General features: G+C 46.1%; 1 protein-coding gene and 1 pseudogene across 5 annotated transcripts in view; both read left to right on the top strand.

Moving 5' to 3' along the window:
* The window catches only part of USP2 (ubiquitin specific peptidase 2), a 30,745-nt gene extending 10,448 nt beyond the window's left edge, over window positions 1–20,297 (top strand). For 4 of the 5 annotated variants that reach the window (XM_069070040.1, XM_069070041.1, XM_069070042.1 and 1 more), the window contains exons 3-13: window positions 14,433–14,483; window positions 15,318–15,441; window positions 15,692–15,803; window positions 15,934–16,044; window positions 16,289–16,353; window positions 16,601–16,704; window positions 16,793–16,873; window positions 17,023–17,101; window positions 17,860–17,967; window positions 18,175–18,295; window positions 18,529–20,297. In XM_069070040.1, the coding sequence (XP_068926141.1) occupies window positions 14,433–14,483; window positions 15,318–15,441; window positions 15,692–15,803; window positions 15,934–16,044; window positions 16,289–16,353; window positions 16,601–16,704; window positions 16,793–16,873; window positions 17,023–17,101; window positions 17,860–17,967; window positions 18,175–18,295; window positions 18,529–18,616 (1,044 nt within the window). In that variant the 3' untranslated portion in view covers window positions 18,617–20,297. Of the gene's footprint in view, window positions 1–10,649; window positions 11,003–14,432; window positions 14,484–15,317; window positions 15,442–15,691; window positions 15,804–15,933; window positions 16,045–16,288; window positions 16,354–16,600; window positions 16,705–16,792; window positions 16,874–17,022; window positions 17,102–17,859; window positions 17,968–18,174; window positions 18,296–18,528 lie in introns of those variants that run through there. The other variant, XM_069070044.1, reaches the window with a different exon arrangement.
* Window positions 20,298–22,677: 2,380 nt separating this feature from the next.
* LOC138147538 (AP-1 complex subunit mu-2 pseudogene) lies at window positions 22,678–24,654 on the top strand (annotated as a pseudogene).
* The last annotated feature ends 897 nt before the right edge of the window (window positions 24,655–25,551 follow it).

Genomic DNA, 25,551 nt, shown 5'->3' with positions numbered 1-25,551 from the left:
AGTTATAAAGCACCAATAGGTGCTTACTATTATTAAGCTAAGTGCTTTAGAATTATCTCATTTAATCCTCATAACAACCTCGAGAAAGTAGGTACTCTTATTCCTATTTTACAATTGAAGAAACTGAGGCAGAGAGAGGTTAAGTGACTTGTCCAGGGGCCAGTTTTAACCTCAAATCTTCCTGACTCCAGTCCTAGCTCTCCATCCACTGCCCCACTTAGCTGCCAATAAGACTGAAATAACTGGACAGAAGTAGGGTAGGACGTCCTATGCAGGGAAAACGAATGTGGGAAGCTGGGACTGGGCAAAGTGTAGTAGGGGATATGAAATCATTTGGGTCATAGCAGAGAGTTCATCTAAAGGAGTAGTAGTGGGAAATAAAGTATGTCATGACACAGGAAGTATTTAATGACCAGAGACTATATGTGTTTATGTGTGTATATACATACATACATGCATAACAAATTTCACTATCTTTGTCAGGTTAGTAGATATGTCATAACTTATCATATGAACTGAGTTCTAATTGTTGGGATGTGCTACATGAGTGGCCTCATACTCTCAGTCCCAGACCTCTAGAACAGCTTCAGCTTCGAACCAGAGAAGGCAGTAGTGAAGTGACAATTCCACTGGTGCAGATATGACCACCTGCTGGTTCTTCCTTCGTTTTGGGAGTGACCTGCCAAACTCAAGTAGCAGAACAGTCCTCTATAGCTGCTTAAAAAGACATTTAGTAAGCACTTCCTTTGTGCAAAGTGCTGTGCTAGGCATTGAGAGCAGGAAGATGTGGAATAAAAGCATAGTTCCTGTTCTCAAGGAGCTTAAAATTTCAAAGGAGAAAGGACATGTACAAAGATAACTCAATTACAAGGTAAAGTGTGCTAAATGCAAGGAGAGACCCAAACAGAGTTCTGTGATGTTTAAGAGGAGGAGAAATAATTTCCAGCTTAGAGACTGAGGAATAGCAAGGAATACTTCATAAAAAAGGTGACATCTGAGAGGGAGGGAGGGAGGATACCTAGATCTGTGATTTCATCAGTGTGTGAACTCCTCCCTCCACCAAAGACTGCAATTTACTATCCATAACTTAGTAGAGAAATACAGGGTATTTGACTGAGACTCTGAATTTAAGTGACTCACCTATTGTCACAAAACTAATGTCAAGAGGTAAGATTTATACCCAGGTTCTAATATAACTTCAGGTCCTCTATTCCTCTATTCACTATTCCAAGCTATTCTTCAACTGTTCTTTAAATAGCAAGTTAGAGTTTACAAAGTATTCTAGCCACTATTAGCTCATTGAGTCTGAGTCTCAAGACCCTATGAAGTAGATACTATAAGTATCATTATCCCCATTTTACAGATGAAGAAACTAAGGCTCACAGATTAAGTGATGCCTATGGTCACAGCTGGCAAGTTGTTTAAATCAACACTTGAATCCTGGCCTTTTTGATTCCAAGTTCAGGACTTTATCTACTAAACCAAGCTACCTGCCTCAAGGGAGAAGAGCCAGAGACCAAGAGTCACTAGTTAGGAATAGCCAATTTTGCAGTAGACTGGGGCAGAAGTGATGAAGGACTTGAAAGATGAAGAGCTTTTTGAGGGTTTTTCAAGCCTTTATTACCGCTAGCCTAGACAGTTGAAGTAGCCTGCCAGTATTGGGTCTCCCTGTAACCAGTCTCCCCCATTCAATCTCACCTCTACACAATTGCCAAATTAATATTCCTAAAACACAGGTATGACCATGTTGGTCCCTTGTTCAGAAAGTGAGTCCCTGTTGCCTGATGATAAAATAAAATCCCTCTGTTTGACATTCCTAATCTGACTTCAGCCTACCTCTTCAAGCATATTACTCCCTTTCCTACCCTCAGTTTTCTAGGCAAACAAGTCTTCTTGCTTTTTTCCAGAATGTGATATTCTATCTTCTATCTCATGCCTGGAACAAACTCCCTCCTCATTCAACCTCATAGAATTCCTAATTCCCTTTGAGGCTCAGTTCAAGTGCTACCTCAGACATGAAAACTCTCCTGATTTCTCCCAGTTGCTAGAATTCCTCCCCTCCCCCCAAGAAATGTATTCACTTTGTACATACTCTCTATTTACTTCTCTCTGTTGGTGGTGTTTCCCCCAATGGAATGTAAGGAGAGCATGAATTGTCCTGGTTTTGTCTTTATAACCACAGACCTAGCCCAGAGCTTAGCATGAGCACATGCGTAATACATCATTTGTTGAATAAACGAATGATTGAATGTAATGAATGATTAAATTGTAGAGGGGGAGTGTAAAGGATGCAGATCTGTTGCAGAGGTAGCTATTGTCAGGACACAGGTGTCAAAGCAAACTCTCAGGTCCTGACCCTGGGTGATTTGACAAGAGGGTGGAAGGGCCATCCATAGAAATCAGGGTTAGAGAAAGGGCATATTGGAGGGGAGTGGTGGACAGGAAGATAAAGAGGTTATATCTTGAAGACCATCCAGTCCCACCTTTCCCCAGTTGTGTAGATTAGGAAACTCAGGTTTGGAAACATTGTGAATTTGAGATCCTGGCTGGGTCAGCTTAGCAAATAATGTATGTTAAAGTGCTTTTCAAACTATGAAGTACTATTATAATGGAAATTTATCATTTATAATGATGATATAATGATGACAATGGCATTACCATCATCATCATGATGGTTAGATATCTAGGAGGAAGTTAAAATCCAGAATTAGACAAGCCAAGACTGGAAAGAAACTCAGATCAATAAATACCAAATACCTGTTCTAGCATGACTAGGAATACAAAACCAAAAATAAAATAACCCCTGCCCTCAAGAAGCTTACATTCTTTTGGGTAGAAGCAAGGGATATATCCAGATAGATAATAAATACAAGGTTATTCTGAAGAGAGATAACTCTTGAAGTTCTTTGAAAGAAGTTGGTCCCAGTTGCCTAAGGATAAAATACCAAGCCCTCTGTTTGGCATTGGAATGCTAGCCCAGTGGAACATAATCTGAGCCTTGAGGGAAAATGAAGATTCTTAGAAGCAGAGATAAAGGAGATATAGGGAACAGCCTTGTACAAGGGCACAAGACGGGAAATAGAATACAAAGTTCAAGGAGTAACTACTATTCTAGTTTGGCTGGAATGTAGACTACTTGAAGGTAGGGGATGATATAACACCAGTAAGGTGGGTCAGAGCCAGGTTGAGAAGTCTGTATTTTATTCTAGAGAAAATAAGAAATCCTTGACAAGTCTTGAGGAGGAGAATTATGTAGTCAGACCTGTGCCTGAGGAAGATTATTTCCGAAGCTGTGTGGAGGAGGAGGGTAAGAGGAGAGACTGAAAGCAGGGGGATCAATTAGGTGGCCACTGCAATAGTCTAGGACAAATGAAAAAGTAATGAGGGCCTGAACGGGAGGGAGGGATGTAGGACAATGTAAGCAAAGACAAGGTGACAGGTCTTGGAGATACAATCGGCAATTTGACAACTGATTTAATATGGAGAATGCTAGAGGGAAGACTCCAGGCTTATCAACTGGATGCCAACAATCCCTCCATACCTGATAACAGTGCCCTCAAAAACTTGGGAGGTTTGGAGAAGAGATAAATTTAAAGAGAAAGGAAATTAATTCCAGTTGGGACATGTTGAGTTTGAGAAACTGAAGAGATCTTCAGGAGATCAGAAGATCATAGATTTCAAGCTGGAAGGGACAGTTTTACCTAAATCCCTTGTTTTTCAGATGAAGGAACTGAGTTCCAGAGAAGCTTAGTGAATCATTGAGGTCATGAAGGTTCTAAATACGAGTCAGGCTTGAATTCAGCTCCTCTGACTCCAAATCTGATCGTCTTTCCAATAGACCAAGTAGCCTTGATGACAGCAGGCAGCAGCAATGTGAGATGGAGCAAGATTAGGACTGGATATGTAGATTCAGGACTCGTCTGCCTAGAGGTCATCATTGAAGCCAGGGAAATAGATATGAATATAAATCTGACATTTCACCCACCCATATGAGAAAATTTCAGCAGAGAAAGAAACTCAATACCATAACTTGTGTGTAAAAGCTTTATTGTATCTGTTTTCCTTTCCTTCCTTCTTCCTGGCCTCTTCTTTTCCTCTCCCTCCAGTGATGTAGCTAGTTCTTTTTTTGTTTTGGTTTTGTTTGGTTTTTTTTTGCTTTTTGGAGGGCAATTGGGGTTAAGTAACTTGCCCAAGGTCACATGGCTAGTTTTTTTGTATGTGTGTGTTAAATATCTGAGGCTGAATCCGAACTCAGGTTCTCCTGGCTCCAGGGCCAGCACTCTACTCACTGCGCCACCTAGCCACCCTCCATGTAACTAGTCTTGATGCTGATAAAAGATTGAGCCTTCTCATTTGCAGGTTAGGATGAGAACTTGACCGTGTCCTTGAATAGGAACGAGCCTTTGCTATTGGCAAACTGATGCTTTGGAATCACATCACATCTTTTAGTTTGTTCAGTCAATTAATAAACATTTACTAAGTAACTGCTGTGTGCATGGCATGTACTAAGTGTACTAGCTATGAAGATGGATGAGCACAGTCCTGCCTTCAAGGAGCTTAAATCTAATAGGAGAAATCAATGTCTGTAATAGATGTTCAGTCGTTTTTCAGTCATGTCCGACTCTTTGTGACCCCATTTGGGTTTTCTTGGGAGAAATACTGGACTGGTTTGCCATTTCCTTCTCCAACTCACTTTGCAGATGAGGAAACTGAGGCAAAAAGGGTTAAGTGACTTGCTTGGGGTCACATAGCTGGTAAGTGTCTGAGGCCAGATAAGAACTCTGGAAGAGGAGTCTTCCTGAGTCCAGGTCCAGCGCTGTCCATTGCGCAGCCTGCCCTTGCTGTAATAAATATATAAGTATATGAGAGGCCACATGTTTGGAGCAAAGGAAATGCCACAGAATTTAGAGAAGGGTAGAGAATACTTCCAGCCAGAGGCATTAGAGAAAGATTCTAAGACATTGACTTCCTACTTGAGCTTGAAGAAGGGCTTGAGTTCCAATGGACAGAGATTAGAAAAAAGACACTCCAGGCAGAATGTGAATAAAAATACAGAGATTGTAGTATGGAAGAAGTTAGGGGAACTGAACTATAGCTAACTTAGGTTGGGCTCCCTTCCTCCTGATTCTGTTGCGTTTAGCTGCTTCCTGTAATCAGGAGAACCAGGAGGGCAATATTGCCACAATGGACATTTAAGACAACTCAGCTGCCGATAACTTTAGAGAGTGGCAACTGGTTGGTGTACAGGAGGCACTTTGCCTTTGTAAGAATGACCAAAGCAGGCCCTGACATTGAAGATATTAACAAGTAAGCTCTTTTTACCTCATTAATAGTAATATCATCAGGCCTTCACCCTGTTCTGATGGCATAGGATCTATTTGCAACAGAGAAAGAAATTGAGGCCAAAGGGAGAATGATTTGGAAACTTTGGAAAGAAGAAATCAGAAATTCTAAATTCCCAGGCCTCCTCTACCCTCTTCTCCTATACTTAATGACTCTGAACTGTGACAGGCATAGTCTAAAAACTAACAAACCAGGAAGGAAGGCGAAAAGGTGCAGTACCAGAGAAAAGCCTTCCAATGGAGTGGGTGCTGTTCCCAAAACGCAGGAAGCTGAGGAGGAGGAAGATGGGCCCAGAACAGGTACAAGCAAAACCTGAGGAGGGAATCAAGCCAGCACAGGTGGCTTCTGGCCTTGCTAGGGAACTGGAAGCCTCAATACCCAATGTGCTGTCATCCCATCCTATCCACCCCACCTCTAATGTTCCCTAGGCCTATGGAAGGACAAGCTGTTCTACAGAGCCCTGCCAGGGCTGTGCCTTAACCCCCTACAATCCTTCCTAATCCACCTCCGCTCCACCCCCTCCAGCTGCTCTCTCTCCTGGCCCTTGGCACTGAGCCTCTTCTGTTCAGCTCGGCTCACTCTCCCCAGGGAACAAAGTAGAGCCGAAGGGAACAGTGAGGAGATACTTGTTATCCGAGGTCCCTCCGTAGGACAAAGTCACCAGGCCAGACACCTGCCCCCTTTCTCCCCCCTCCTCCCTCAGCCACACTGGGAGCCAGAAACTAAAGCAGGCAGGGCCGTAAATACGGTCCTCCCTCCCCACACCCATTTTTCTTGCAGGGCTTCCCCACCCCCACCTAATTTCTGTGCCTCAGTCTCTGAGGTCAAGATCTGGAAGCCCAAGTTTAGGAATACCTGGGTCCTCTTGGTCCCTAGGGCTGCTGGCTCAGTGCCCAAGGCCTGGGTTTCCAGATTCTCAGTGGCAAGTGCCACTCAGGTAATAAATCATGGTCACATAGGTTTGCTTCCACCTTGTTGGATAGGACTTTGGACTTGAACAGTGAACTGAAGTGAGCCAGGGGTTACTCCAAACAGGGCAAATGAGGACACCAAGGACAGTCCTAGGAGTTCCTTGGTGAGTGGTTTGACCTTCCTCTCTTCTTCCTCTTCCTTGCCCTGCCTCTGGTTTCTCCAGAGCAATAGCCTGACACCTTGAGGCCTTCCCCCCAGCACAAATACTAGTCTCCTCACCTAATTAGCTTGGTATTACTATCCCTGAGTGTTTGATTGGATTTGTATTTGACAAGTTAGGAAAGTCTCTTAGAAGAGAAAGCCAAGAAGAGCTGAGGTCCCCTAGCTAGGAGAAAAAGTTGGATTCCATGAGTCAAAAGTGCATTGATTCAGTGGTTTGTGCTTAGTTGTGCATCTGAATTACTGAGTTTGAGTCTCACACACATCCAGTGCTGCCTGGCTGATGCAAGGACTTTAGCTAGGGAAAGTTAAGGTAAGAAGCCCCAGTTTTGTTTCTCCAGGCTTCAGTTCTTGGCCTTTAAACAGCCGGAGGAAAAAAAAAGTTAGAGGGAGTAACAGGCCTCAGGTTCTCAGTCTTTAAACAGCACATTTTTTGCCATCTAATTCCTGACACACACAACATTCCCCCCAATCCAGATTCTAGATGACTCATTGACAGAACTGGCTAGAGCTATGCAGGGGTTAATCAAGGTCTGAGAGAATGTTCCCTGCCTCTGGGGGAACCGCTCCACTGATCATCAGGATTAGGAAGTGAACACTATGTCCACAGCCCAGGGTTGGACACATGGCCCCCACTCACTTCACTGTATACTTGGAACTGACTTCCTGATAAACCCAGGTGTAAGAGGAGAGGGAATCTTTGCTGCTGGTCTCTGAAAACTCGCTGACGCAGGCTAGTTCCCCCCAGGGTGCAGTGGAATTCAGAACATGCCACCTCCTATCAGTAACACTTCCTAGAAGTCATGGAGAAGTGGGGGTAGAGGGGAGTGGACAGTGTGGAGAGTCAGCCATCAGCAGACAGGCCATAAAGAATGTAGGGAACCAGGGTTCAACTTACCTCTGAGGGGTTACTCTTACAGCCCCATAGACAACAGAATGACTGAGCCCTTTCCTCACCCTACAGTGAAACCAAACAGGTGCCAAATCACTACCTCATAGGGTATGTGAGTTTCAGAAGCCTCTGTTCATTCTTCCCAAACTCTCTCAGTCAACAGCACCTGAGATATGTCCTGAAATCATAGGGATTTTTTGCCTGGCTTGCTTTGAAGACGTGGTCAAAAGCATTGACAGAAACTCAGACTTAAACATTGTGGCCAGGCACAAGGGAAGTGGAAAACAAAGCCCACCTCTAGAAGCTTAGGCAGGACAAGCAAATACAGAGAAATTACTATCTTGGCCTGGTGAGATTGGTCCAACTTAGAGTAACCTATTTCTTCAAGACACGGGAAAGGAAACTATGACCACACAGCCAAGGGGGATCGAAGTAAGATAAGTGGGTTCAACTAGATGGCCTCTAAGGTGCCTTTCAGTACTAAGTCTATGAACTTCCTGTATCACAAGCTCCCAGAAAAGGGTTCTTCATTCTTAGGCTTCATTCACTCTCTTTAGTTATCTTTCTGATGTTCTCTGGCCAAGGAGAAAGATGGAGAGTGGAACATGGCTGCCCTTTCTGAGAAGGCATAGAAGGTACCATGATGTTGTAGGAAGAGAACTGAATTTGAAATTGTAGAAACTTGAGTTCAGATCCTGGCCTTGCTACTTACTACCTGTGTGTGACCTTGGGCTAGTTAACCTATCCTCCCTCAGCCTTGGTTTCTTCATCTGCAAAAGTAAGGGGTATGAAATTGATGATCTTCAAAGTCCCCTCTGGATCTAAATCATTGGGCAGGCAAGACCTCTAAGCTTCAGTTTTCTTATCTGCAAAATGGGGAGAATGATACCTAGAGTATTGAGGACCCAATGAGATAAATTATGCAAAGCACTCACTATATAGTTGTCAGCCGTTATTATTGTCTGTCAGGATACCTGCCTCTTGCCAGTGTCCCAAGACAGCTAAGTTAGCTCTTGACTACAGTGGGAGGAGTCTCTGCTTTACAAGAAAGAATACACCCTGTCACCTTTAGTCAAGAAGTTGCTGGATTTTCAGACACTAAATCCAAAACACTCAAAGCTGTCACCCAACATCCTATCGATTCCTTCACACTGACACCTCTAAAGAAGTGGGCATCTGTGACCTTTGGTTTTCCTCTCACAGACAGCCATAAGAAAAGATACACCCAGAAGAGCAATCACAAAAGACTATGAAGCAAAGAATAATCAGATGCAAATTAATACACTATTTTTAAACTCTGTGTTTAATTGCTGAAGGGGACATGGTTAGTGGAGTGTTAAAAGCTAAGTGGATAAGTAACAATTCTAAAGTTTCATGAAGGAGGTAAGTTTGGAAGGATAAGGGATATGGACTGGCAGAAAGGAGGGCTTTTCCCAGAGAGGTGCATCTGTGCAAAGATAGAATGAAGGGGGAGAAGTCAGGTTGCCTTAAGAGTACAGTATGTGGGTTTGCTTGGCTTACAGCTGGGAGTATGGAAAAGTGAGGATGATGAGATAGTAAGAAGCAATTAGTGGACAGTCTTAAAGGAAAGGTTAAGGAGCTTAAATTTGATATAAGGCAATTAAAAACTGATTTCTAAGCAAGGAAAGATGACATGATCCAAACAATGTATGAGAAAAAAATGGTTGTTACTGCAATATGTACAATGAATCAGAAAGAAGAGTCTACAAGTAGGAAAGCCTGGAAGGAAGCTGCTGCAGTTGTCCAGCTGTGAAATGAAAAAGATTGGACACCGGGGTAGGTAGGAGCTTTAGCATCCATGCAGTCACAGAATGCCTGGCACACAGCAGCAGGCACAGCCCCACCAAACTCACTCTCATCACCTCTCCCTCCAAGCACATCTTAGGCTACCATTCCTTAGGGCTAGCAGACCACCCAGCTTCCCTAACTTCAACATGCAGCTATCTGGGTAGCAAAAGACCGGTGCACACGGCATGCATGCGTCCAGGACACATTACCCATGTGCCCACGGCCATGTGGACACCATTTGTGTACATGTGAATGTGAGCAGGCCTGTTTTTATGAGAGGAACAGAAGGAGCCCACAGATGAGTAACAGCACACACTGCCGCCTCTCTGAATATTTTTAAATGCTGCTAAATATAGCCTACAAGCTCCAAACAAGATCTTTCTCCAGGCAGGTCCATGTGCAGCCCCGAGGGGGAGGGATATCGAGTCAGAGAGAAGGTTCTCTAGAACCAGGAGGCCCCAAAGAAGTATACGGGCTGAGATGATGGTCACCGCCAAGATGAGACTCCAGCTTGGGACTTCGCTGAAAACCCATTTCCCACAAAGTCTTAACTGTCTCGTACCCACCCTCGGCCCCGCAGTCACCGAGATTCCTGACCTCTGCCTCAGGGCTGTTGGGCTCAGATGTTATAAAGTGCTAGTGCTGGACAGGGGAGCCCCCTGGTTGATGGGGGTGAGGTGTGGGGGGGCGTTTCTCGGCCGTGCACTGCTGGGGGCGGGGGGCGGGGGGCGGATATAGTGGAGAAGGGACTAGGACTGGGATCAAGACTGAGCACGATGACCGTCCTAGCGCTGCCTGCGTCCTTGCAGGACGGCTTGGCCGTTTCACCTCCAGCTCTCGTTTTGGCATCTTATAGGAACCCTATTTTTTCGTGATTCCACGACTCTAAATGCAGCGCTCAGATCCTGGCTCCGATGCTATCTGTGTGACCTTGTGCAAGGGCCTCAGTTTCTTCACCTGTAAAATGAGAGGGTTGGACCAAATGACCTCTGAGAAACCCTGTGCCCCCTGCCTCGAAAACTAGAGGGTTGGGAGAGGGGAGCCTAGCATGCCCAGACCTCCTCCCACCCCGGGACTTGGGTCTCGCACCCCCCCAACGGCTTCTCGAGCCGCCGGGGCGTCGCGCGCCCCCCCACCCCCCAGCCCCGGGGCCCTCCCGCGCGCCCTCAACCGCGGCCGGGGCCGGCCCCGCCCCCCAGACCCGCCCCTCCGTGACGTCAGCGGGCTCGAGCCTCCCGGCCGCTCGAGTCCGACAGTCGCTCGGTCGGTTGGCTGCGCGAGTTGGCGAGCCGGCGGCTGAGGAGGTTGTGGCGGGGGGGGGGCCCGGGGGCCCCGGGGCCCCCCGGGGGGGGGGGGGGGGGGGGGGGGGGGTTGGCTGCGCGAGTTGGAGCCCCGGGGGGCGGGGCGCGCGGGGGGGGGGGGGGGGCGGGTCTCGCGAGCCCACTGGGAGCTGCGGCGGCGGCGGAGACTGGGGAAGCGGCGGCGGTAGCGCTGACTGTGGCGGTAGTGCGGAGCTCGGGAGCGGTTACAGGCTAGGACAGGGCGCGCCCGCGGCCGCCAGGGTCGCCGGGCCCGGCGCGCGGGGGTCCCCGCCCGGCTCTAGTGCAGCCAGCTAACGTCTGTGGGGGGAGGGGAGCGGAGCTCAGCTGAGTCCCCCCGCCGGCCGGCCCGCCCCCCAGCATGCGCACCTCGTACACCGTGACCCTGCCCGAGGAGCCCCCCGCAGCCCCTTTCCCGGCCTTCGGAAAGGAGCTGCGGCCCCGTGCCCCGCTCCCCCGCTCCCTGCTGCTCTCCACCTTCGTGGGGCTCCTGCTCAACAAAGCCAAGGTACGCCGGGCCCCTGCCCGGGACCCCTCCCCTGCCGAGTGCTCCGCTCCCGCCCAGGGCGGGGCCCCTCCCTTCCCGTCGCCCCCTACCCAGCGCTCCGCCCCTCCCCCATGAGGTCAGCTCCTTTCCCGGTGAGCCCCGTCCCGGGCCGAGCCCAGAACACGACCCCCCCTTCCCGGGACTGTTCCCCACCCCCGGCCTCAGTCGTGGGGATCCTGGCACTTCCTGACTGGCGTCGGGACAGGTGCGAGTAACCTTGAGCAGTGTGGTGGTCCGGGTGGCGCTCACTGACCGCCAGTGTCTAGACCCTCCTAGGCCAGATTGTTTCCAAAGGGTGGCCCCGGGGCTTTGGGGGAGCCCTGTGACGGGCAGAGCAGCCGTGAAGTGGGGGGGGGGAGTGAGGAGGAGAGCGGCCCCACTTTTCTGTGGACCAAGTTCGACTTTTTTGAATGAAATCATGCGTCTCTAAAATTTAGAAAACACCTTCAGAGCAATGCTGGAACCTAGAGATAGATTGACCTCTCCTTCCCTCCTCCCTTTAAGAGAGCAAAAAGGGGCAGGAGCTTGACAGCTCTTATGTAACAGGCACTGCTGACTCGGCCTGGCAGAGCATGGTTTGCCCCGTGCCAGAGCCACGCCAGGTTTCTGGGCTTCATCCAGGACCCATGGCTGACCCTGTCAGAATAGGTGAAATAGTCATAAAGGTGCCCTCCTAATGGTCCTGGGTGTTAGGTGATAAAGTCTCAACCGAACTTTCTTGTGACCTCTGATCCCTAAATATCTTCTTTTTATGGTCTGGTGTAATTCAGGGACAATTTCTTTTAACTGGTCAGCCCCTCCCATGTCTGTCCTAACCTTCCCTATTCTTTTTCTGAAGGGTGAAGGCTGTTAGATATAGGTATTAAGGAAATGGGGGAGGAGACTTGTCACTTTCTATACATATTTATTGCTTCTGAATCAAAGATTTTCTAATGACCATTTTTAAGAATTGCCAGAACTTTTCAGAATTCCTATAATCTTAAAGAAAGGGGCAAGAAGCTAGTTGAAATCTCCTAGCCCCTCAGTCTTAGCCTCTCTCCCCGTTGGTCCAGAGGTAGGATTGTTTTTGCTAAGAAAGGTCACTCCTGGGACATTTTGTTCCTCCTTAGAATGGAAAGTGCTGACTTTCCCTGGAGCTCCTAATTTCCTATTCAATGGCAGACTATTTGGCTGAATGCAAAGCAGCATTACTCTCCTTTAATTCCCACCCTTAGACTCTTGGTTTCCAACAGTTACTTCCTGCACATATGTCTTAGCATTTGACAAGAAGGATGAATTCAGGAAGTTTTATGCAAGCAATTATCCCTCACAAACCTGGGGAGGAGATTGGGGGTTCCTAATGAGACCTGGAGGGCATCCGACTAGAGATACAAGCTGAAACTTGGATACAAGGGGCTAGACCATAAGGGATAGTAATAGTGAGTGATGTCATTCCTTGTTTGACCCTTCTCCCAAGCTATCAGCTCCTGATTTAAAACATCTTAGGAGACCTAGACTGAAAGACGACTCTATATTCTTCTTCTAGGCTTTTACTATAGGTGTAATACCATAACATTGGTAGACACTGATATTAACATGTTTGGAAGGATGCTCATGGCCCCAGTTTTTTCATGTGTGCAAGTTAAGGCACACTAGGTTAAAGTGTGTAAGGACTATGCCAGACAGGTATTAAATGGCACCTGAGGGCAGAATTTTGAGCAATTAGGAATTCTCAAAACAGAAATGTGTTACAGTCTCAACAATGTGTTAAATTCCATTATACTTCTCCCGGGCCCCTTGTATATTTTTTTAGTAAGGTTTCTACCCTAAAGATGCATCAACAAACCTCTTCCTTATCAGGATATACTGCAAGCTAACCTGCCCTAAGCCCCAAATCTTACTTTCTGTTTTTTTAGTTAGAGCCATACAGTATCAACCCTGGCATCCTGTTCTCCTCCTCAGGGATGACAGCTTTCACATGGTGTCAACATACTTTTCCCTGTGACTACACATTTAAGGGCTCTTTTTCAGTGGCACAATCTGACTTCACATGCTGGGATTCAGCTTTGTAACTAAGGGAGATCTTAAAACTTAGTTATGAGCTCATCAAAGCAACATTTAAAAGAAGCCCCCACATCCACCCAGCTCTCCTTTCCCTGACCACTTTTCCTGGGGTAGTGAGCCTCTGACAACTATGTAGGCTGTCAGTGTATAGCAGGAGTAATTTTAGCTGAGCTATTTCAAGCTCCTGTTCTGATGAGGGTTGAGCTGGCCCCACGCAAGCCCCAGCCAGTACAGCTCTGGAGCTGTCTGATCCTGGACCATCTCCCTAGAAGTAGAGGTGGAAAACATCGTGAAGATACTGTTTTAACCCCTTTTGACACTTTAGACTTTCTGCCTACTTGGATTAGTAAAGGGGCCTTGACAATGGGCATCCCGACTTCCTGCCTGAGCACCTGTTCTACCTGCATCACTTCTCACCAGCCCCCATTATAGGGATGTGAGTAAGAATAGCACCCTTCAGCCAGACTTTTATCTCTGCTTAGCTATCTGAGTGATATCAAATCACCCTAATTTGCCATCACTAGGATTCCCAGCCAGTAGCCTCTCAGGATGTCAGAACCCAAGCCATGGAGCCAGGGAAGGAAGATTCTCCTAGCTCTTAATTCATCAGCCCTTGGGAGTTGAGCGAAGCAGGAAGGAATTCCACCTGTCAATGGCATTTTGGACTGGCAGAGACTTGAGCTTCTCTCAGCTGAGGATCTGAAAATATGGTTTATGATTTATTTCATTAAACTTTTCAAGCCCTCTTTGACTTGGCCATTGTAGCTCCCACTTTGTATATTGGGCAACCATGGTACTATTAGGGATTATTCACCTTGGGCAAGTCACTTAACTTCTCTGGGCTTCATTTTCTTCATCTATAAAATGAGGGGGTTGGACTAGATGATCTCAGAGGTCCCTTCCAACTCTAAAATCCTATGATCCTATAAGTCAGAGCCATGAAGAAAACCCCAATTTTTTGACTTGCAGTCTCCCATAGAAAGAAGTAGAGGGAAACCCAAATGTCCTCATTCCTATTTCCCAGCCTTAATGGCTAGCCCTTGCCTGCTGTAGAGGAGAAAAATAGTAAAGATAAGTGAAAAGGTGAAAAATAATTAAATAAAATAGTTTTTGACAAAAAAGCAAAATTTTGAAGAGCACTTTTGTTTCTTTGTTCTTTGCCTTCTTTACCTCTCCTTCCCACAAGGAGCACAGACCTAAGAGGTAAAGAGAGCCTGTTGAAAATAATATTTGTGGCTTAGGGAAGTCCAAGGCCCCTATCAGAATGGGGCTGTGGACCTAGCACAAGCCCTGCCTGCATAGCTGACTAGGCTTCTGCCTAATGTTTTATGTATTTTTTTTTTTACAGACCTCTAAAAGCACCCAGGGTCTGGCTGGTCTTCGAAACCTTGGGAACACGGTGAGTACTAAACCTAAACAGCACATCTCTACCCAACCCAGCTGTTCCTCAAGACTCCCCCATCCTGTTCCTGGCAGAGCATCCTAACTAGAGCCACCCACCTAGCTGTAGGCAAGATAACCACCTGCTAAGCCAATTGGTGCCTTCCTTTCCTGGTTGGCATTTCCTAGAATTATGATTGCCTCAATTCCCCAGAAAAAAAGCCCTGCTGAAGGGGAGCTGCCCTTTTAACTGGCAGTGATAACATCCTGTCTGATCCTTCCCCTCAGGGGTATCCCTCCATTCTCTACTCCCTTATTCCCAATCTTTCCCACACCCTGTTGCACACCCATATAGTAAATAACTCTTTACATCATCCTATGCTGACACAGGGAATTTACTACAGGTCAACAATCCTTTCACTTAATGAAAAGAGGAACTTGAGGTTGTGGGAGGATTCATATCTGGGGTAAACCAAAGAGTTCCTGTATGCTAGGGAAGCTAGAACTCTAGACTGAGGCCACACATCTCTCCTACGGACTGAGCTGAGACTAGGGATAGGTAAAGTAGGCAGTCGCCTAGGACATAGCATATTGGTGGGGGGAAAGGAGGTTGGAGTCCCAATGAGGGATGCATTTTAATATCATTTTTTATAAATGTGTATTTTTAATGCCTTAATATTCCATTTTTCCTGGCACATTGATATTTTTATTCCTTGATAAATTAAAGCACAAATTCTAAGAACAGAAACACTTGGGGTGGGGGTGGAGAATGCAATTCTCAAGCCTTGCTTAAAGTGTACAGATACCTTATCTCTCTGCTTTGCCCAATAATGGCTCCTGTCATCTCTTTCAGTGCTTCATGAACTCAATCCTGCAGTGCCTGAGCAACACCCGGGAACTGAGAGATTATTGCCTCCAGAGGCTCTACCTCCGTGACCTCAATAGCAGCAGCCATGCACACACAGCCCTTATGGAGGGTGAGGAGTCTTTGGGCACTTGTCCTTTTAACCCATGCTGTCTGGAAATCCATTTCCCCTTCTTTACATGACACCTGCTTTAGCTGTTCTCTAGTCTCCCTTTCAGTATCCCTTGGTCATGGTCTCTGCCATTTTCCCTTTTTTTTTTTTTTTTGACATCTGCCTACTTTGGTTTAGGGCCCCAGTTTCAGATACCCTTAATGGACTATTCCACATCCTGGCATTTTCAGACACCTTTTCTTTCCAATAGAATTCGCAAAACTGATCCAGACCATATGGACTTCATCAGCTAATGATGTGGTGAGCCCATCAGAGTTCAAGACCCAGATCCAGAGATTCGCACCCCGATTCGTTGGCTATAAGTAAGGCTTCTGCAGAGAGATGTCTCTTCCCAGGGTGGGTGAAGGGGACAGTTGAGAACTTCTGGGGAAATGCGTGTGACCTACTCGTCCTGTCCCTTATCCCTTGCTGTCTTCCCTTCTCTTGGTTTAGTCAGCAGGATGCTCAGGAGTTCCTTCGTTTTCTACTGGATGGACTCCATAATGAGGTGAACCGGGTCACAGTACGGCCTAAATCCAACCCTGAGAACCTCGATCACCTTCCGTAAGTGAGAGAAGAGAAGAGAATGGGCAAAAAGAAAAGCTTAAAGAAAAAATGGGTTCTTCCATCTTTCCCCACAAAAGCAAAAGACTCCAGGGAAATGACCAAGAGAACCAAAGTAGGATATCCGATCCTACGTTAGATCTGAGTGCCATTTTGGATCAGAGCTTTTATTACCCTTGTATTTTATAATAATCTGGGTCTTAACTCAATTCTTATTTAATCTTTCTCTTTCTGGGTACCCCAGTGATGAGGAGAAAGGGCGACAAATGTGGAGGAAATATCTGGAACGGGAAGACAGTCGGATTGGGGGTGAGTACTGGGAATTATCTGTTGGGAAGCTCAAGTTTGATATTCATTTTGCACCTGAGTAATTGGAGAAAGAGGATGGGCATCCCCAAGAATAAGATCCTGAAGATCACTGTCCCTCACAAGGATTTAGTGTTTGATAGCAGTACCGTTAGGATACCGAAAAAAGACATGAGTGCATAGCACAAAGTGTATTAATGCGTGTCCTTATCCTTCTTGCTTATATGTCTCACTTCCATCTTTTCCCCAGATCTCTTTGTTGGGCAGCTAAAGAGCTCCCTGACATGTACCGAGTGTGGTTATTGCTCTACCGTCTTTGACCCCTTCTGGGACCTCTCCCTACCCATTGCTAAGGTAATTCTGGCTGCTAGCCGGCTTCTGAAACTCCCCTTCCCATCCTTTCCTCTCCATGGCCTCTTACCTTAGCTCTGTATCCTCCTAGCGGGGCTATCCTGAGGTGACCCTGATGGACTGCATGAGGCTCTTCACCAAAGAGGATGTGCTTGATGGAGATGAGAAGCCAGTAAGTGATGCTTCCCAATAGGCAAATAACAGCTTTTTGTTAATACCTTAGTTTACTTGATATTCAGCTGATCAAGCACTAGGGTTCACTACCATCAGATCCTGTGATTTTCCCCACAACTCATCCATTGTGTTTCTTTTGCTTTTCAGACATGCTGTCGCTGCCGAGCCAGAAAAAGGTGTATAAAGAAATTCTCCATCCAGAAGTTCCCAAAGATCTTGGTGCTCCGTATCCTTAGAGCCTAACAAGATAGGCACCTTGCTTTTGGGGAGGGTGAAGAGTAGTGAAATGGACTGTTTGAATTGTGGGGAGGTGAGAGTGATACAGGAATGGAATCATGAAATCCTCCTTGTGTGAGTCAGGTGGTACAGTGGATAGAGCACCAAGCACCAAGTTAGGAAGACCTCTGAGTTCAAATCTGTCCTCAGATACTTACTAGTGTGACCCTGGGAAGATCACTTATTTTCTCTCTCACTTTTCTCATCTGTAAAATGGGAATCACAGTAGCACCTATCTCCCAGGGCTATTGTGAGGATCAAAGGAGAGATAATTGTAAAGTGCTTAGCATAATGCCTAGCACAACTTACATGCTTTGTAAATATTAGCCATTTTTATTTCTTCTCTCTTGACTATTTTTCTGTTTTCTTAAAAACCAGAAAGCTCAATTAGGATTTCTGTATTCATTATTTGGACTTTGTTCTTATAGCACTTAGCATGGTGCCTTTACTTAGTATTCTGTGAGTGGTTTTTTTGGTTGTTATTTTTGCTTTTTTTTTTTTTTTGAGGGGGGACGGAGTGCAACTGGGGTTAAGTGACTTGCTCAAGGTTACATGGCTAGTAAGTGTTAACTGTCTGAGGCAGGATTTGAACTCAGGTCCTCCTGACTCTGTGGCCAGGGCTCTATTCACTATACCACCTAGGTGCTCCCAGACAGTATGTGAGGAACAAATACTATCCTCTCTGCTCTTAACTCAAACCAATTCCAGATCTAAAGCGATTCTCAGAATCCAGGATACGAACCAGCAAACTCACAACATTTGTGAACTTCCCACTGAGAGACCTGGACTTAAGAGAATTTGCCTCAGAGAACACCAGTGAGTGCCTTAACAGAATTTGGGTGGGGATGAAGGGGAGAGGGGGAGACATCACTACCTTTAGGATGAGAATGAGGGACAAGAGGAATACTGAGAGCCAACTGAGAACAGGAGAAAGGATAGAATGAAGGGTGGCTCAGACCCGTAGGGGCTTGAAGCCTTGTGCCCTTTGCTGCTTGCAGTCTGAGTCAGTTTTTATTTACTTAGACCATGCTGTTTACAACCTATATGCTGTGTCCAATCACTCTGGAACCACCATGGGCGGCCACTATACTGCCTATTGTCGGAGTCCAGTGACAGGAGAATGGCACACTTTCAATGACTCCAGGTGAGTAGTCTTGGGAAAGGTGTGCCTATCCCCCTCTCCCAGTAGGCATGGGTGGGCTCATCTTTTTGGGTCAGGAAGAGCAGAGTTTCTGTATTTCATCAAGCAAAGAGCTGGGGGCTATTGAAAAGTTTTAGTAGTAGCAAAGTAGTTGCCCCATATGAGTGTTAGTTTTCCAGAAATGTCCCCTGGCTGGCCCTTGACCATGACATTGACTGTCCCTCCTTTCTCCACAGCGTCACACCCATGTCCTCCAGCCAAGTGCGAAGCAGTGATGCCTATTTGCTCTTTTACGAACTGGCCAGTCCACCCTCCCGTATGTAGCGGCAGGGGCGCCACACCCCATCTTCCCCTCCCTGTGGCAGCCCCACATCCCAAGTTTTTTTTAAAAGACAAAAAAAAAGAAACTGCAAATGAAAGCGAAAGAGAGAGTAATAAACTAAAATAAAGCTGCCGAGCAGGAGTTTATGCAGCCTGGTCAGGGGCCGGGAGAGAGGAGCTAGGTGTTCGCAAGGTTCGCTCAGACCTGGCTGGGAGAAAGCAGGAGGACGAGGAGACTGGAGTCAGCAAGGCGCTCCCTCGACTTCTCGTGTTTTCTTTTTTTAAACTTGTGTTTTCCATGTGTGTAATAAATAACAGCAGTTTGTGGGGAGAAGACCCTCATCCATTTGCTGCTGTCTGGCCTCCAACTCCTCCTGAGGAGACCCCACCCTCGGGAGCCTACCTAGGAGGACTGTGCCTGGCCATGCTGGCTCTGCAGAGAGGAGACCCTACCCGGAATGCCAGCTTACCAACATCACACGTGAGCCAAGAGGTCTCCTGACGCTGCTAACTCCAGAGGAACTGATTGTGGGATATTTTTTTTGAAACAAGCAGTTTTTGTTTTTAAAAGCCCAATTTTCTTTTTCCTTTCTTTTTGTTTTTCAAACAACTACAAGCAGAGTTCTCAGACTGGAGATGTTCTCTCATATGCCTCTTTGCAGCTGGGGAGTTGTGTTGGTTTTCTTTTTTAACTTGTCAAGCACAACTTTTTCTAACAGTATCCCCCAGCGGTGCTAGGCAAGTATGTCAGCAGGGCCCCGGGCACACCCATTATAGAATTGGCATCTAACAAGTTTCTTTTTTTTTTTTTAAAGCTTTTTGGATGGATCCTAGTTGCCTCTGAGAATTGTGCCTTACAGCATTTGGGGACTAGGGGAATGCCCTTCCCAGATATATCCCTCTGCCTTGTTTTCCCTTCCCCCAGTGCCATGCTCAAACTGCTGGGGGAATAGGAGCTGTGTCCTTACACCACTGACTGACTTGACTTCACAGTGCAGTGAGATGAAGAGGCAAGTAGGTGAGGAGAACTTCTCTCATGACAAGGTGTCTGATTCTCCCTACCCACTTCCTCCAATCAATCTATGGTTCCACTTCCTAGGCATTTAAAAGGACAGTACAAACCATTTCCCTGGCACCTTTCCCAGTTTTTCTTTTAATTTATTCCCTTTTCCCCTTCCATTCCCTCCTCCCCTCAGAGCTTCTCAGACATAGGCCCCTTGGACTGAGTTTCTCAGGGACACCCACGCTGCCCCGTTGGCTCCTTTTGGCATTAGTCTTTAGTACCATCCTGAGAGCTACAGCCATGAGGGCTTTGGGACATGCTGCCTCAGCCCTTAGTGTTTCTCCCCAACAAGGGCCTGGTTCTGCCCTTAGGTAGATGGATACAACTCCACTGGGTCTCTGGAAAGGAAGATTATTCAGCCCCAAGGACCTGAGCTCCATGGGTCCTCTCCCCACCAGCAGACCCAGCATCAACTTGTGCTCCTCAGATTGAGGCACCCCAGTGCATTAAGGGGAAGATCCAGTAGGTTTAGCTGGCCTGACCCCCTTCTCCAGGGGAGACCTGTAAACCTGAGCCAAGGGGCTGGTGTACACTTGCTTACTGTGTAAGCAAGAGTAAAAGAGAATGTCTAATGTACAGTGGAACCTTGTACAGAATAAATTTTAGCTTTGAGAAAAAAAAGTCTTTCTTTGTGAGTCAACTGTTGATTGGGGTCAGGGGTTCAGACAGAGCTCCTTATAGTTTGGTGCTCAAGAGTTTTTACTGCATAGTTCTTGGTGACCTACCAAACCATGAGCAATGGCAGTATCATGTGAAGCAGGAAGCACCACCTGGGCATCAGGAATTCTGTCCCTAATGATGAATGTTGGGCAACTAGGTAGCACAGTGAATCGATCACTGGGTCAGAAGTCAGGAAGACTCATCGTTGTGAGTTCAAATCTGACCTCAGAGATATAGATATATACATATATATAGATATATACATATATATATGATCCTGAGGAAGTCACTTAGCATTTGCCTCAGTTTCCCCATCTGTAAAATGAGCTGAAGAAGGAAAGGGCAAACCACTGCAGTATCTTTGCCAAGAAAACCCCAAATGGGGTCATGACTGAAACAACCAGACACCTACTGTGGTATATATTGAACATCATAGAACCTCAGAGGTAGAAAGGGTCTCTAAGTTGTCTAGTTCAACCTCTCCTTTATGGCAGCTGATCATCCAACTTCCACTTAAAAACCTGCAGGGCTGAGGAATATATTTCATAAGGCAACCCATCCAACTGTTATCTCAGATTGTAAGGAATGTCTTTCTCTGAAATCATGCTTTCCAGGAGCTTCTGCTTCTTTGCCCTATTTCTTCTCTGCTACATGCAAGGACCTCAGTTTCCTCACTTGAAACGAGGTGGGGTTTGATTAGATATCTTCAGCCCTTTCAGTATCTGAAGTTCTATGACTAAACCCTTTTTAATAAGCAGTCGCATTTCCACTTCTAAACAACCTATATGAAAGACCACCCATTGATTACAGCAGTCATTTTATTTAAACCAAGAGTCACATGCCTATAAGATTGCAAAACTTTCCCCATTACATAATTACAAACACATACTTTTCTGTTAGGTTAAAGTAAAACCTTCCCTCATGCAGTAAAGGTCTTTTTTTTCCCCAGTTTTATGTAATATTTTCTTGCCTGTTAAAAATAACCCTTTTACTTTACACTTTGTATCCTTTGATTTCGAATACTTTTCCTCTTGTTAGTCCAGCATTTGCTCTCCCTGGACCTTTAGTTTTCACTGAAAATTTGGATTAGATTCAATCTCAAGATTTCCTCCACCTCCCTTAGCCATCCTTCCTTTGGCATCATTTGTACCATAACTGCACCAGTCCTGAGGCTATAAAGGAATCTTTTGAGTATGCCAAGTACTGAGTCCCCTAAAATCAGATTTTATCAGGAGAGTGGCATACTCTTACCTGAAACTGGCCATCCCTGCCTGCCCACCCCAACTATATTGTCTCATTCCATTTCTTAAGCACCTCTGGGCAAGGCTAAGTATGATGGATAAAAGAAAATGCTCAATAATCCTTGCCCTCATGGAATTTACATTCTACTCGGGGATAGTGGGAGGGTTAGAACATGCGTGCTTGACTCTGTCCACGTTCATTTGAAGAGGAAGAGAACACTAATGAATGGAGGGTGGGTGGAGGAGGCTTCCTTTAGGAGAAGGGCAGCTAGACTGCTTCTTGAAGGAAGCTGGGGATTCTAGAGGCAGAAGTGAGGGGCAAAATGTGTTCTAGGAGTTTGTGGGGGGAAGCTTGTGAGAAGGAATACAGATGGAAGATGGATAATCAGTTTCAGGGAGTGGTATGGTCATTTGGCTCCAGAAGAGTACATGTAAGAATGATGCAAAATATCTAGAGGCATATGTCCTAGAAGCAATTTGGTAGCACAGAATAATGTTGGACTTAGAGTCAGAAAGAACTGAGTTCAAGAACTGCCTTGGACACTTAGCTGTGGGCCTCTGGGCAAGTCATTTCATTTATTCACCTCAGTTTATCCATCTCTAAAATGGGGATAATAATAGTACCTTCCTCCCAAGGTGGTTTTGAAGATCAAATGAGATAACACATATAGAACTTTAATGTATTCTATTAATGGTAGCTCTTAAATTTTATTTATGTACAATCATTATTACTGGAGAGGTAGGAAGGTAGCTTGCTGAAGGGCTTTAAATGCCAGACTGAGGGAGGTTGCATTTTACCCTAAATGCAATAAGCCACTGAAGACTGTCAAGGACTTGAGTTAAAATGATCACACTTGGGTTTTAGGAATGGCAACTTAGCAGCTGTGAGGAGGAAGGATCAGAGAGGGGAGAAACAGAAAGGAGGTTACTGGTGAGGGCCCAACCTGGGCTAGTGGCAATGGAAGTGTAAAGAAAGGGGACCAATATAGGAGATATTACAGAAGTAGATGCGACCACACCTAACAATTAATTGGTTATGGAAGGTAATGAAGAGAGAAAAGTGAAAGATAAACTTCAACACTGTAAAAACAGGGCATTGCGGAAGTTCTCCTCCCTGTTGCCCCTAGCAAGGCCTCTGCTCTGCCTGAGCCCTGCTACCGCCATGTCTGCCTCTGCTGTTTTCATTCTGGACATGAAGGGGAAGCCCTTGATCTGCCAGAACTATAAGGGGGACGTGAACATGGCAGAGATTGACCACTTCATGCCCCTGCTGATGCAGAAGGAAGAAGAAGGAGCCCTGACTCCATTGCTGACCCATGGCAGGGTGCACTTCCTGTGGATCAAACATAGCAACTTTTACTTGGTGGCCACCACACTCAAGAATGCCAACGCTTCCCTGGTGTATTCATTCCTCTACAAAGCTGTGGAGGTATTCTCTGAGTACTTCAAGGAGCTAGAGGAGGAGAGCATCCGGGACAATTTCGTCATTGTCTATGAGCTGTTGGATGAGCTCATGGATTTTGGCTTTCCACAGACCACGGACAGCAAAATCCTCCAGGAATACATCACCCAGCAAGGCAACAAATTAGAGACAGCCAAATCCCGGGTGCCCCCAACAGTCACCAATGCTGTGTCCTGGCGCTCGGAGGGTATCAAATATAAGAAGAATGAGGTTTTCATTGATGTGATTGAGTCTGTCAACCTACTGGTCAATGCCAATGGGAGTGTGCTGCTGAGTGAGATTGTGGGCACCATTAAGCTGAAGGTGTTTTTGTCTGGCATGCCAGAGCTGAGATTGGGTCTCAATGACAGGGTGCTTTTTGAACTCACTGGACTTTCAAGCAACAAAAACAAGTCTGTAGAATTGGAAGATGTTAAGTTCCATCAGTGTGTACAGCTTTCGAGATTTGACAATGATCGAACCATCTCCTTCATTCCACCTGATGGTAACTTTGAGCTCATGTCTTATCGGCTCAACACCCAGGTAAAACCACTGATCTGGATTGAGTCTGTCATTGAGAAGTTCTCACATAGCCGAGTAGAGATTATGGTTAAAGCTAAAGGCCAGTTTAAGAAGCAGTCAGTGGCCAACAGTGTGGAGATCGCGGTCCCAGTGCCCAGTGATGCAGATTCCCCTCGATTCAAAACCAGTGTGGGCAGTGCCAAATACCTGCCTGAGAAAAATGTGGTTATCTGGAACATCAAGTCCTTTCCTGGAGGAAAGGAGTACCTAATGAGAGCACATTTTGGCTTACCCAGCGTGGAGAAAGAGGAGGTGGAGGGCCGGCCTCCCATCTCTGTCAAATTTGAGATTCTTTATTTCACTGTCTCTGGGATTCAGATCCGGTACATGAAGATCATTGAGAAGAGTGGTTACCAGGCCCTTCCCTGGGTTCGATACATCACCCAGAGTGGGGATTATCAGCTTCGGACCAGCTAGAAAAAAAAAAAAGACCCGAGAGCAGCAGAGGCTGACATCTTACCTTGTGAACTCTCCTGCCCAAAGTTTTTTTTTTGAAGAGTGCATTTGTGAGAGTGAATGGCCCAGTTCTTATGTCTATTTGAGAGGCATCTCATCTGTAACTGAATGGGAGGCAATCCTGTCTGTGTTTAGGGGACAGTTTTGACCCTTATTTGTTTGAGGGGCACCTGTGATCCCTGTTTGTGAAGTCTGCCTCCTCCGTATTTGGGAGGGTGGGCATTCATGGCCCTTGTTTGTGAATCTCTGTCCCTTTGCTGTCCCCACTTCTGATCTGGGGGCCCAAGCCTGGAAGCAATCTCAAGTAGCTGGAGCCTCTTCTCAGGTGGAATTTTCCCTTAGTGGATAAGGGGTGGGGGGAGACAGGGTCTGCCTAGAGCTCTCTCCTTCTTATTTTTATATGAAGTAAAGGTGGAGGAACTGATTTGCCTTCCACCCTTCTCCCCACTGCCTCAGTGCCTTGTCGGGAGATCCTGCTGTGCCTTGGACCCCCTGAGTTTTCTACCCTCCTGCATTCTGAGAGTGGATTCTCTGTTTCTTCTACCTATCTAGTTTTAGGATTTAAGATTAAAGAAAGTTAAGACTTGAAAAAAAAAAACAGGGCATTGCTAGGACAGTGGTCTGAAGAGAAATAGGGAAGTTTGGGGGAGGGATTTAGGGACAATGATAAGGGAGTTTTGAGTTGCCTATGTCTATGTGGAGCTAGCCAGTGGACAGCTGGGAATGAGGGGCTGGGATATAGGGAGAGAGGTAAGCTAGATAAGTAGATTTGAGAGTCACCTACATAGAGATGATCATTGAATCCTTGGGAATTTATGAGACCACCAAGAGAGCAAGTATAGACAGAAAGGAGGACCCCTGGCCTTGGGGAATATTCTGATAGGAAAGAGGCAAAGATCAGCCAACACCCACCCCACCCCATGAAAAACAACAACAGGGCTTTTTCTCATAGGAAAAAAAACCAATCGTGACTTTGAGCCCCTAGGAACCTTCCCTAGTGTCCTGACATCCTGAGGCCTACTTTGGGGTGATAGCCCACCCTAAGAATAACCCCATTTCTAAACTGCAAAGTACTAAAGACTTTTCCCCTATACCATAGATGTATGGCAGGTACAAAAAGTACATATTTTCCATTTGCAGTAGTTCCATTGGCTGTGGAAATCAAACTAGAAAAGAAATTGGGTGTCGAACTAAACAAAAATAAAAACTACGTCTCTCCTTTCATTAGCTTTTCACTGGTGGAGTCGGGGTTGTGGTTTATTTCTTTTTTTTTTTTTTACTGACTTTTTTTTCAAAAAGCTTTAACTTCTGGTTTACATCATTCATTTCTGACAGATTTTGAGTTACAAGTTTTCTCCCCATTTTTCCCCTACCCACCACCCCAAAATAGCGGTCCCACAGGATATCCCCTCCTCCAATCTGCTATCTCCCATATCTTCTCCCATACCCCCTTCAACTTTTCAAGTAGGGCATGGTAGATCTCTATGCCCCAGTG

The sequence above is a fragment of the Petaurus breviceps genome, unplaced genomic scaffold, assembly GCF_028583685.1.
Source record: "Petaurus breviceps papuanus isolate PSGF00001 unplaced genomic scaffold, PetGlider_PUasm1.0 90804, whole genome shotgun sequence".
NCBI lineage: Eukaryota > Metazoa > Chordata > Mammalia > Diprotodontia > Petauridae > Petaurus > Petaurus breviceps.
This window is presented reverse-complemented; position numbering and strand designations above follow the sequence as displayed.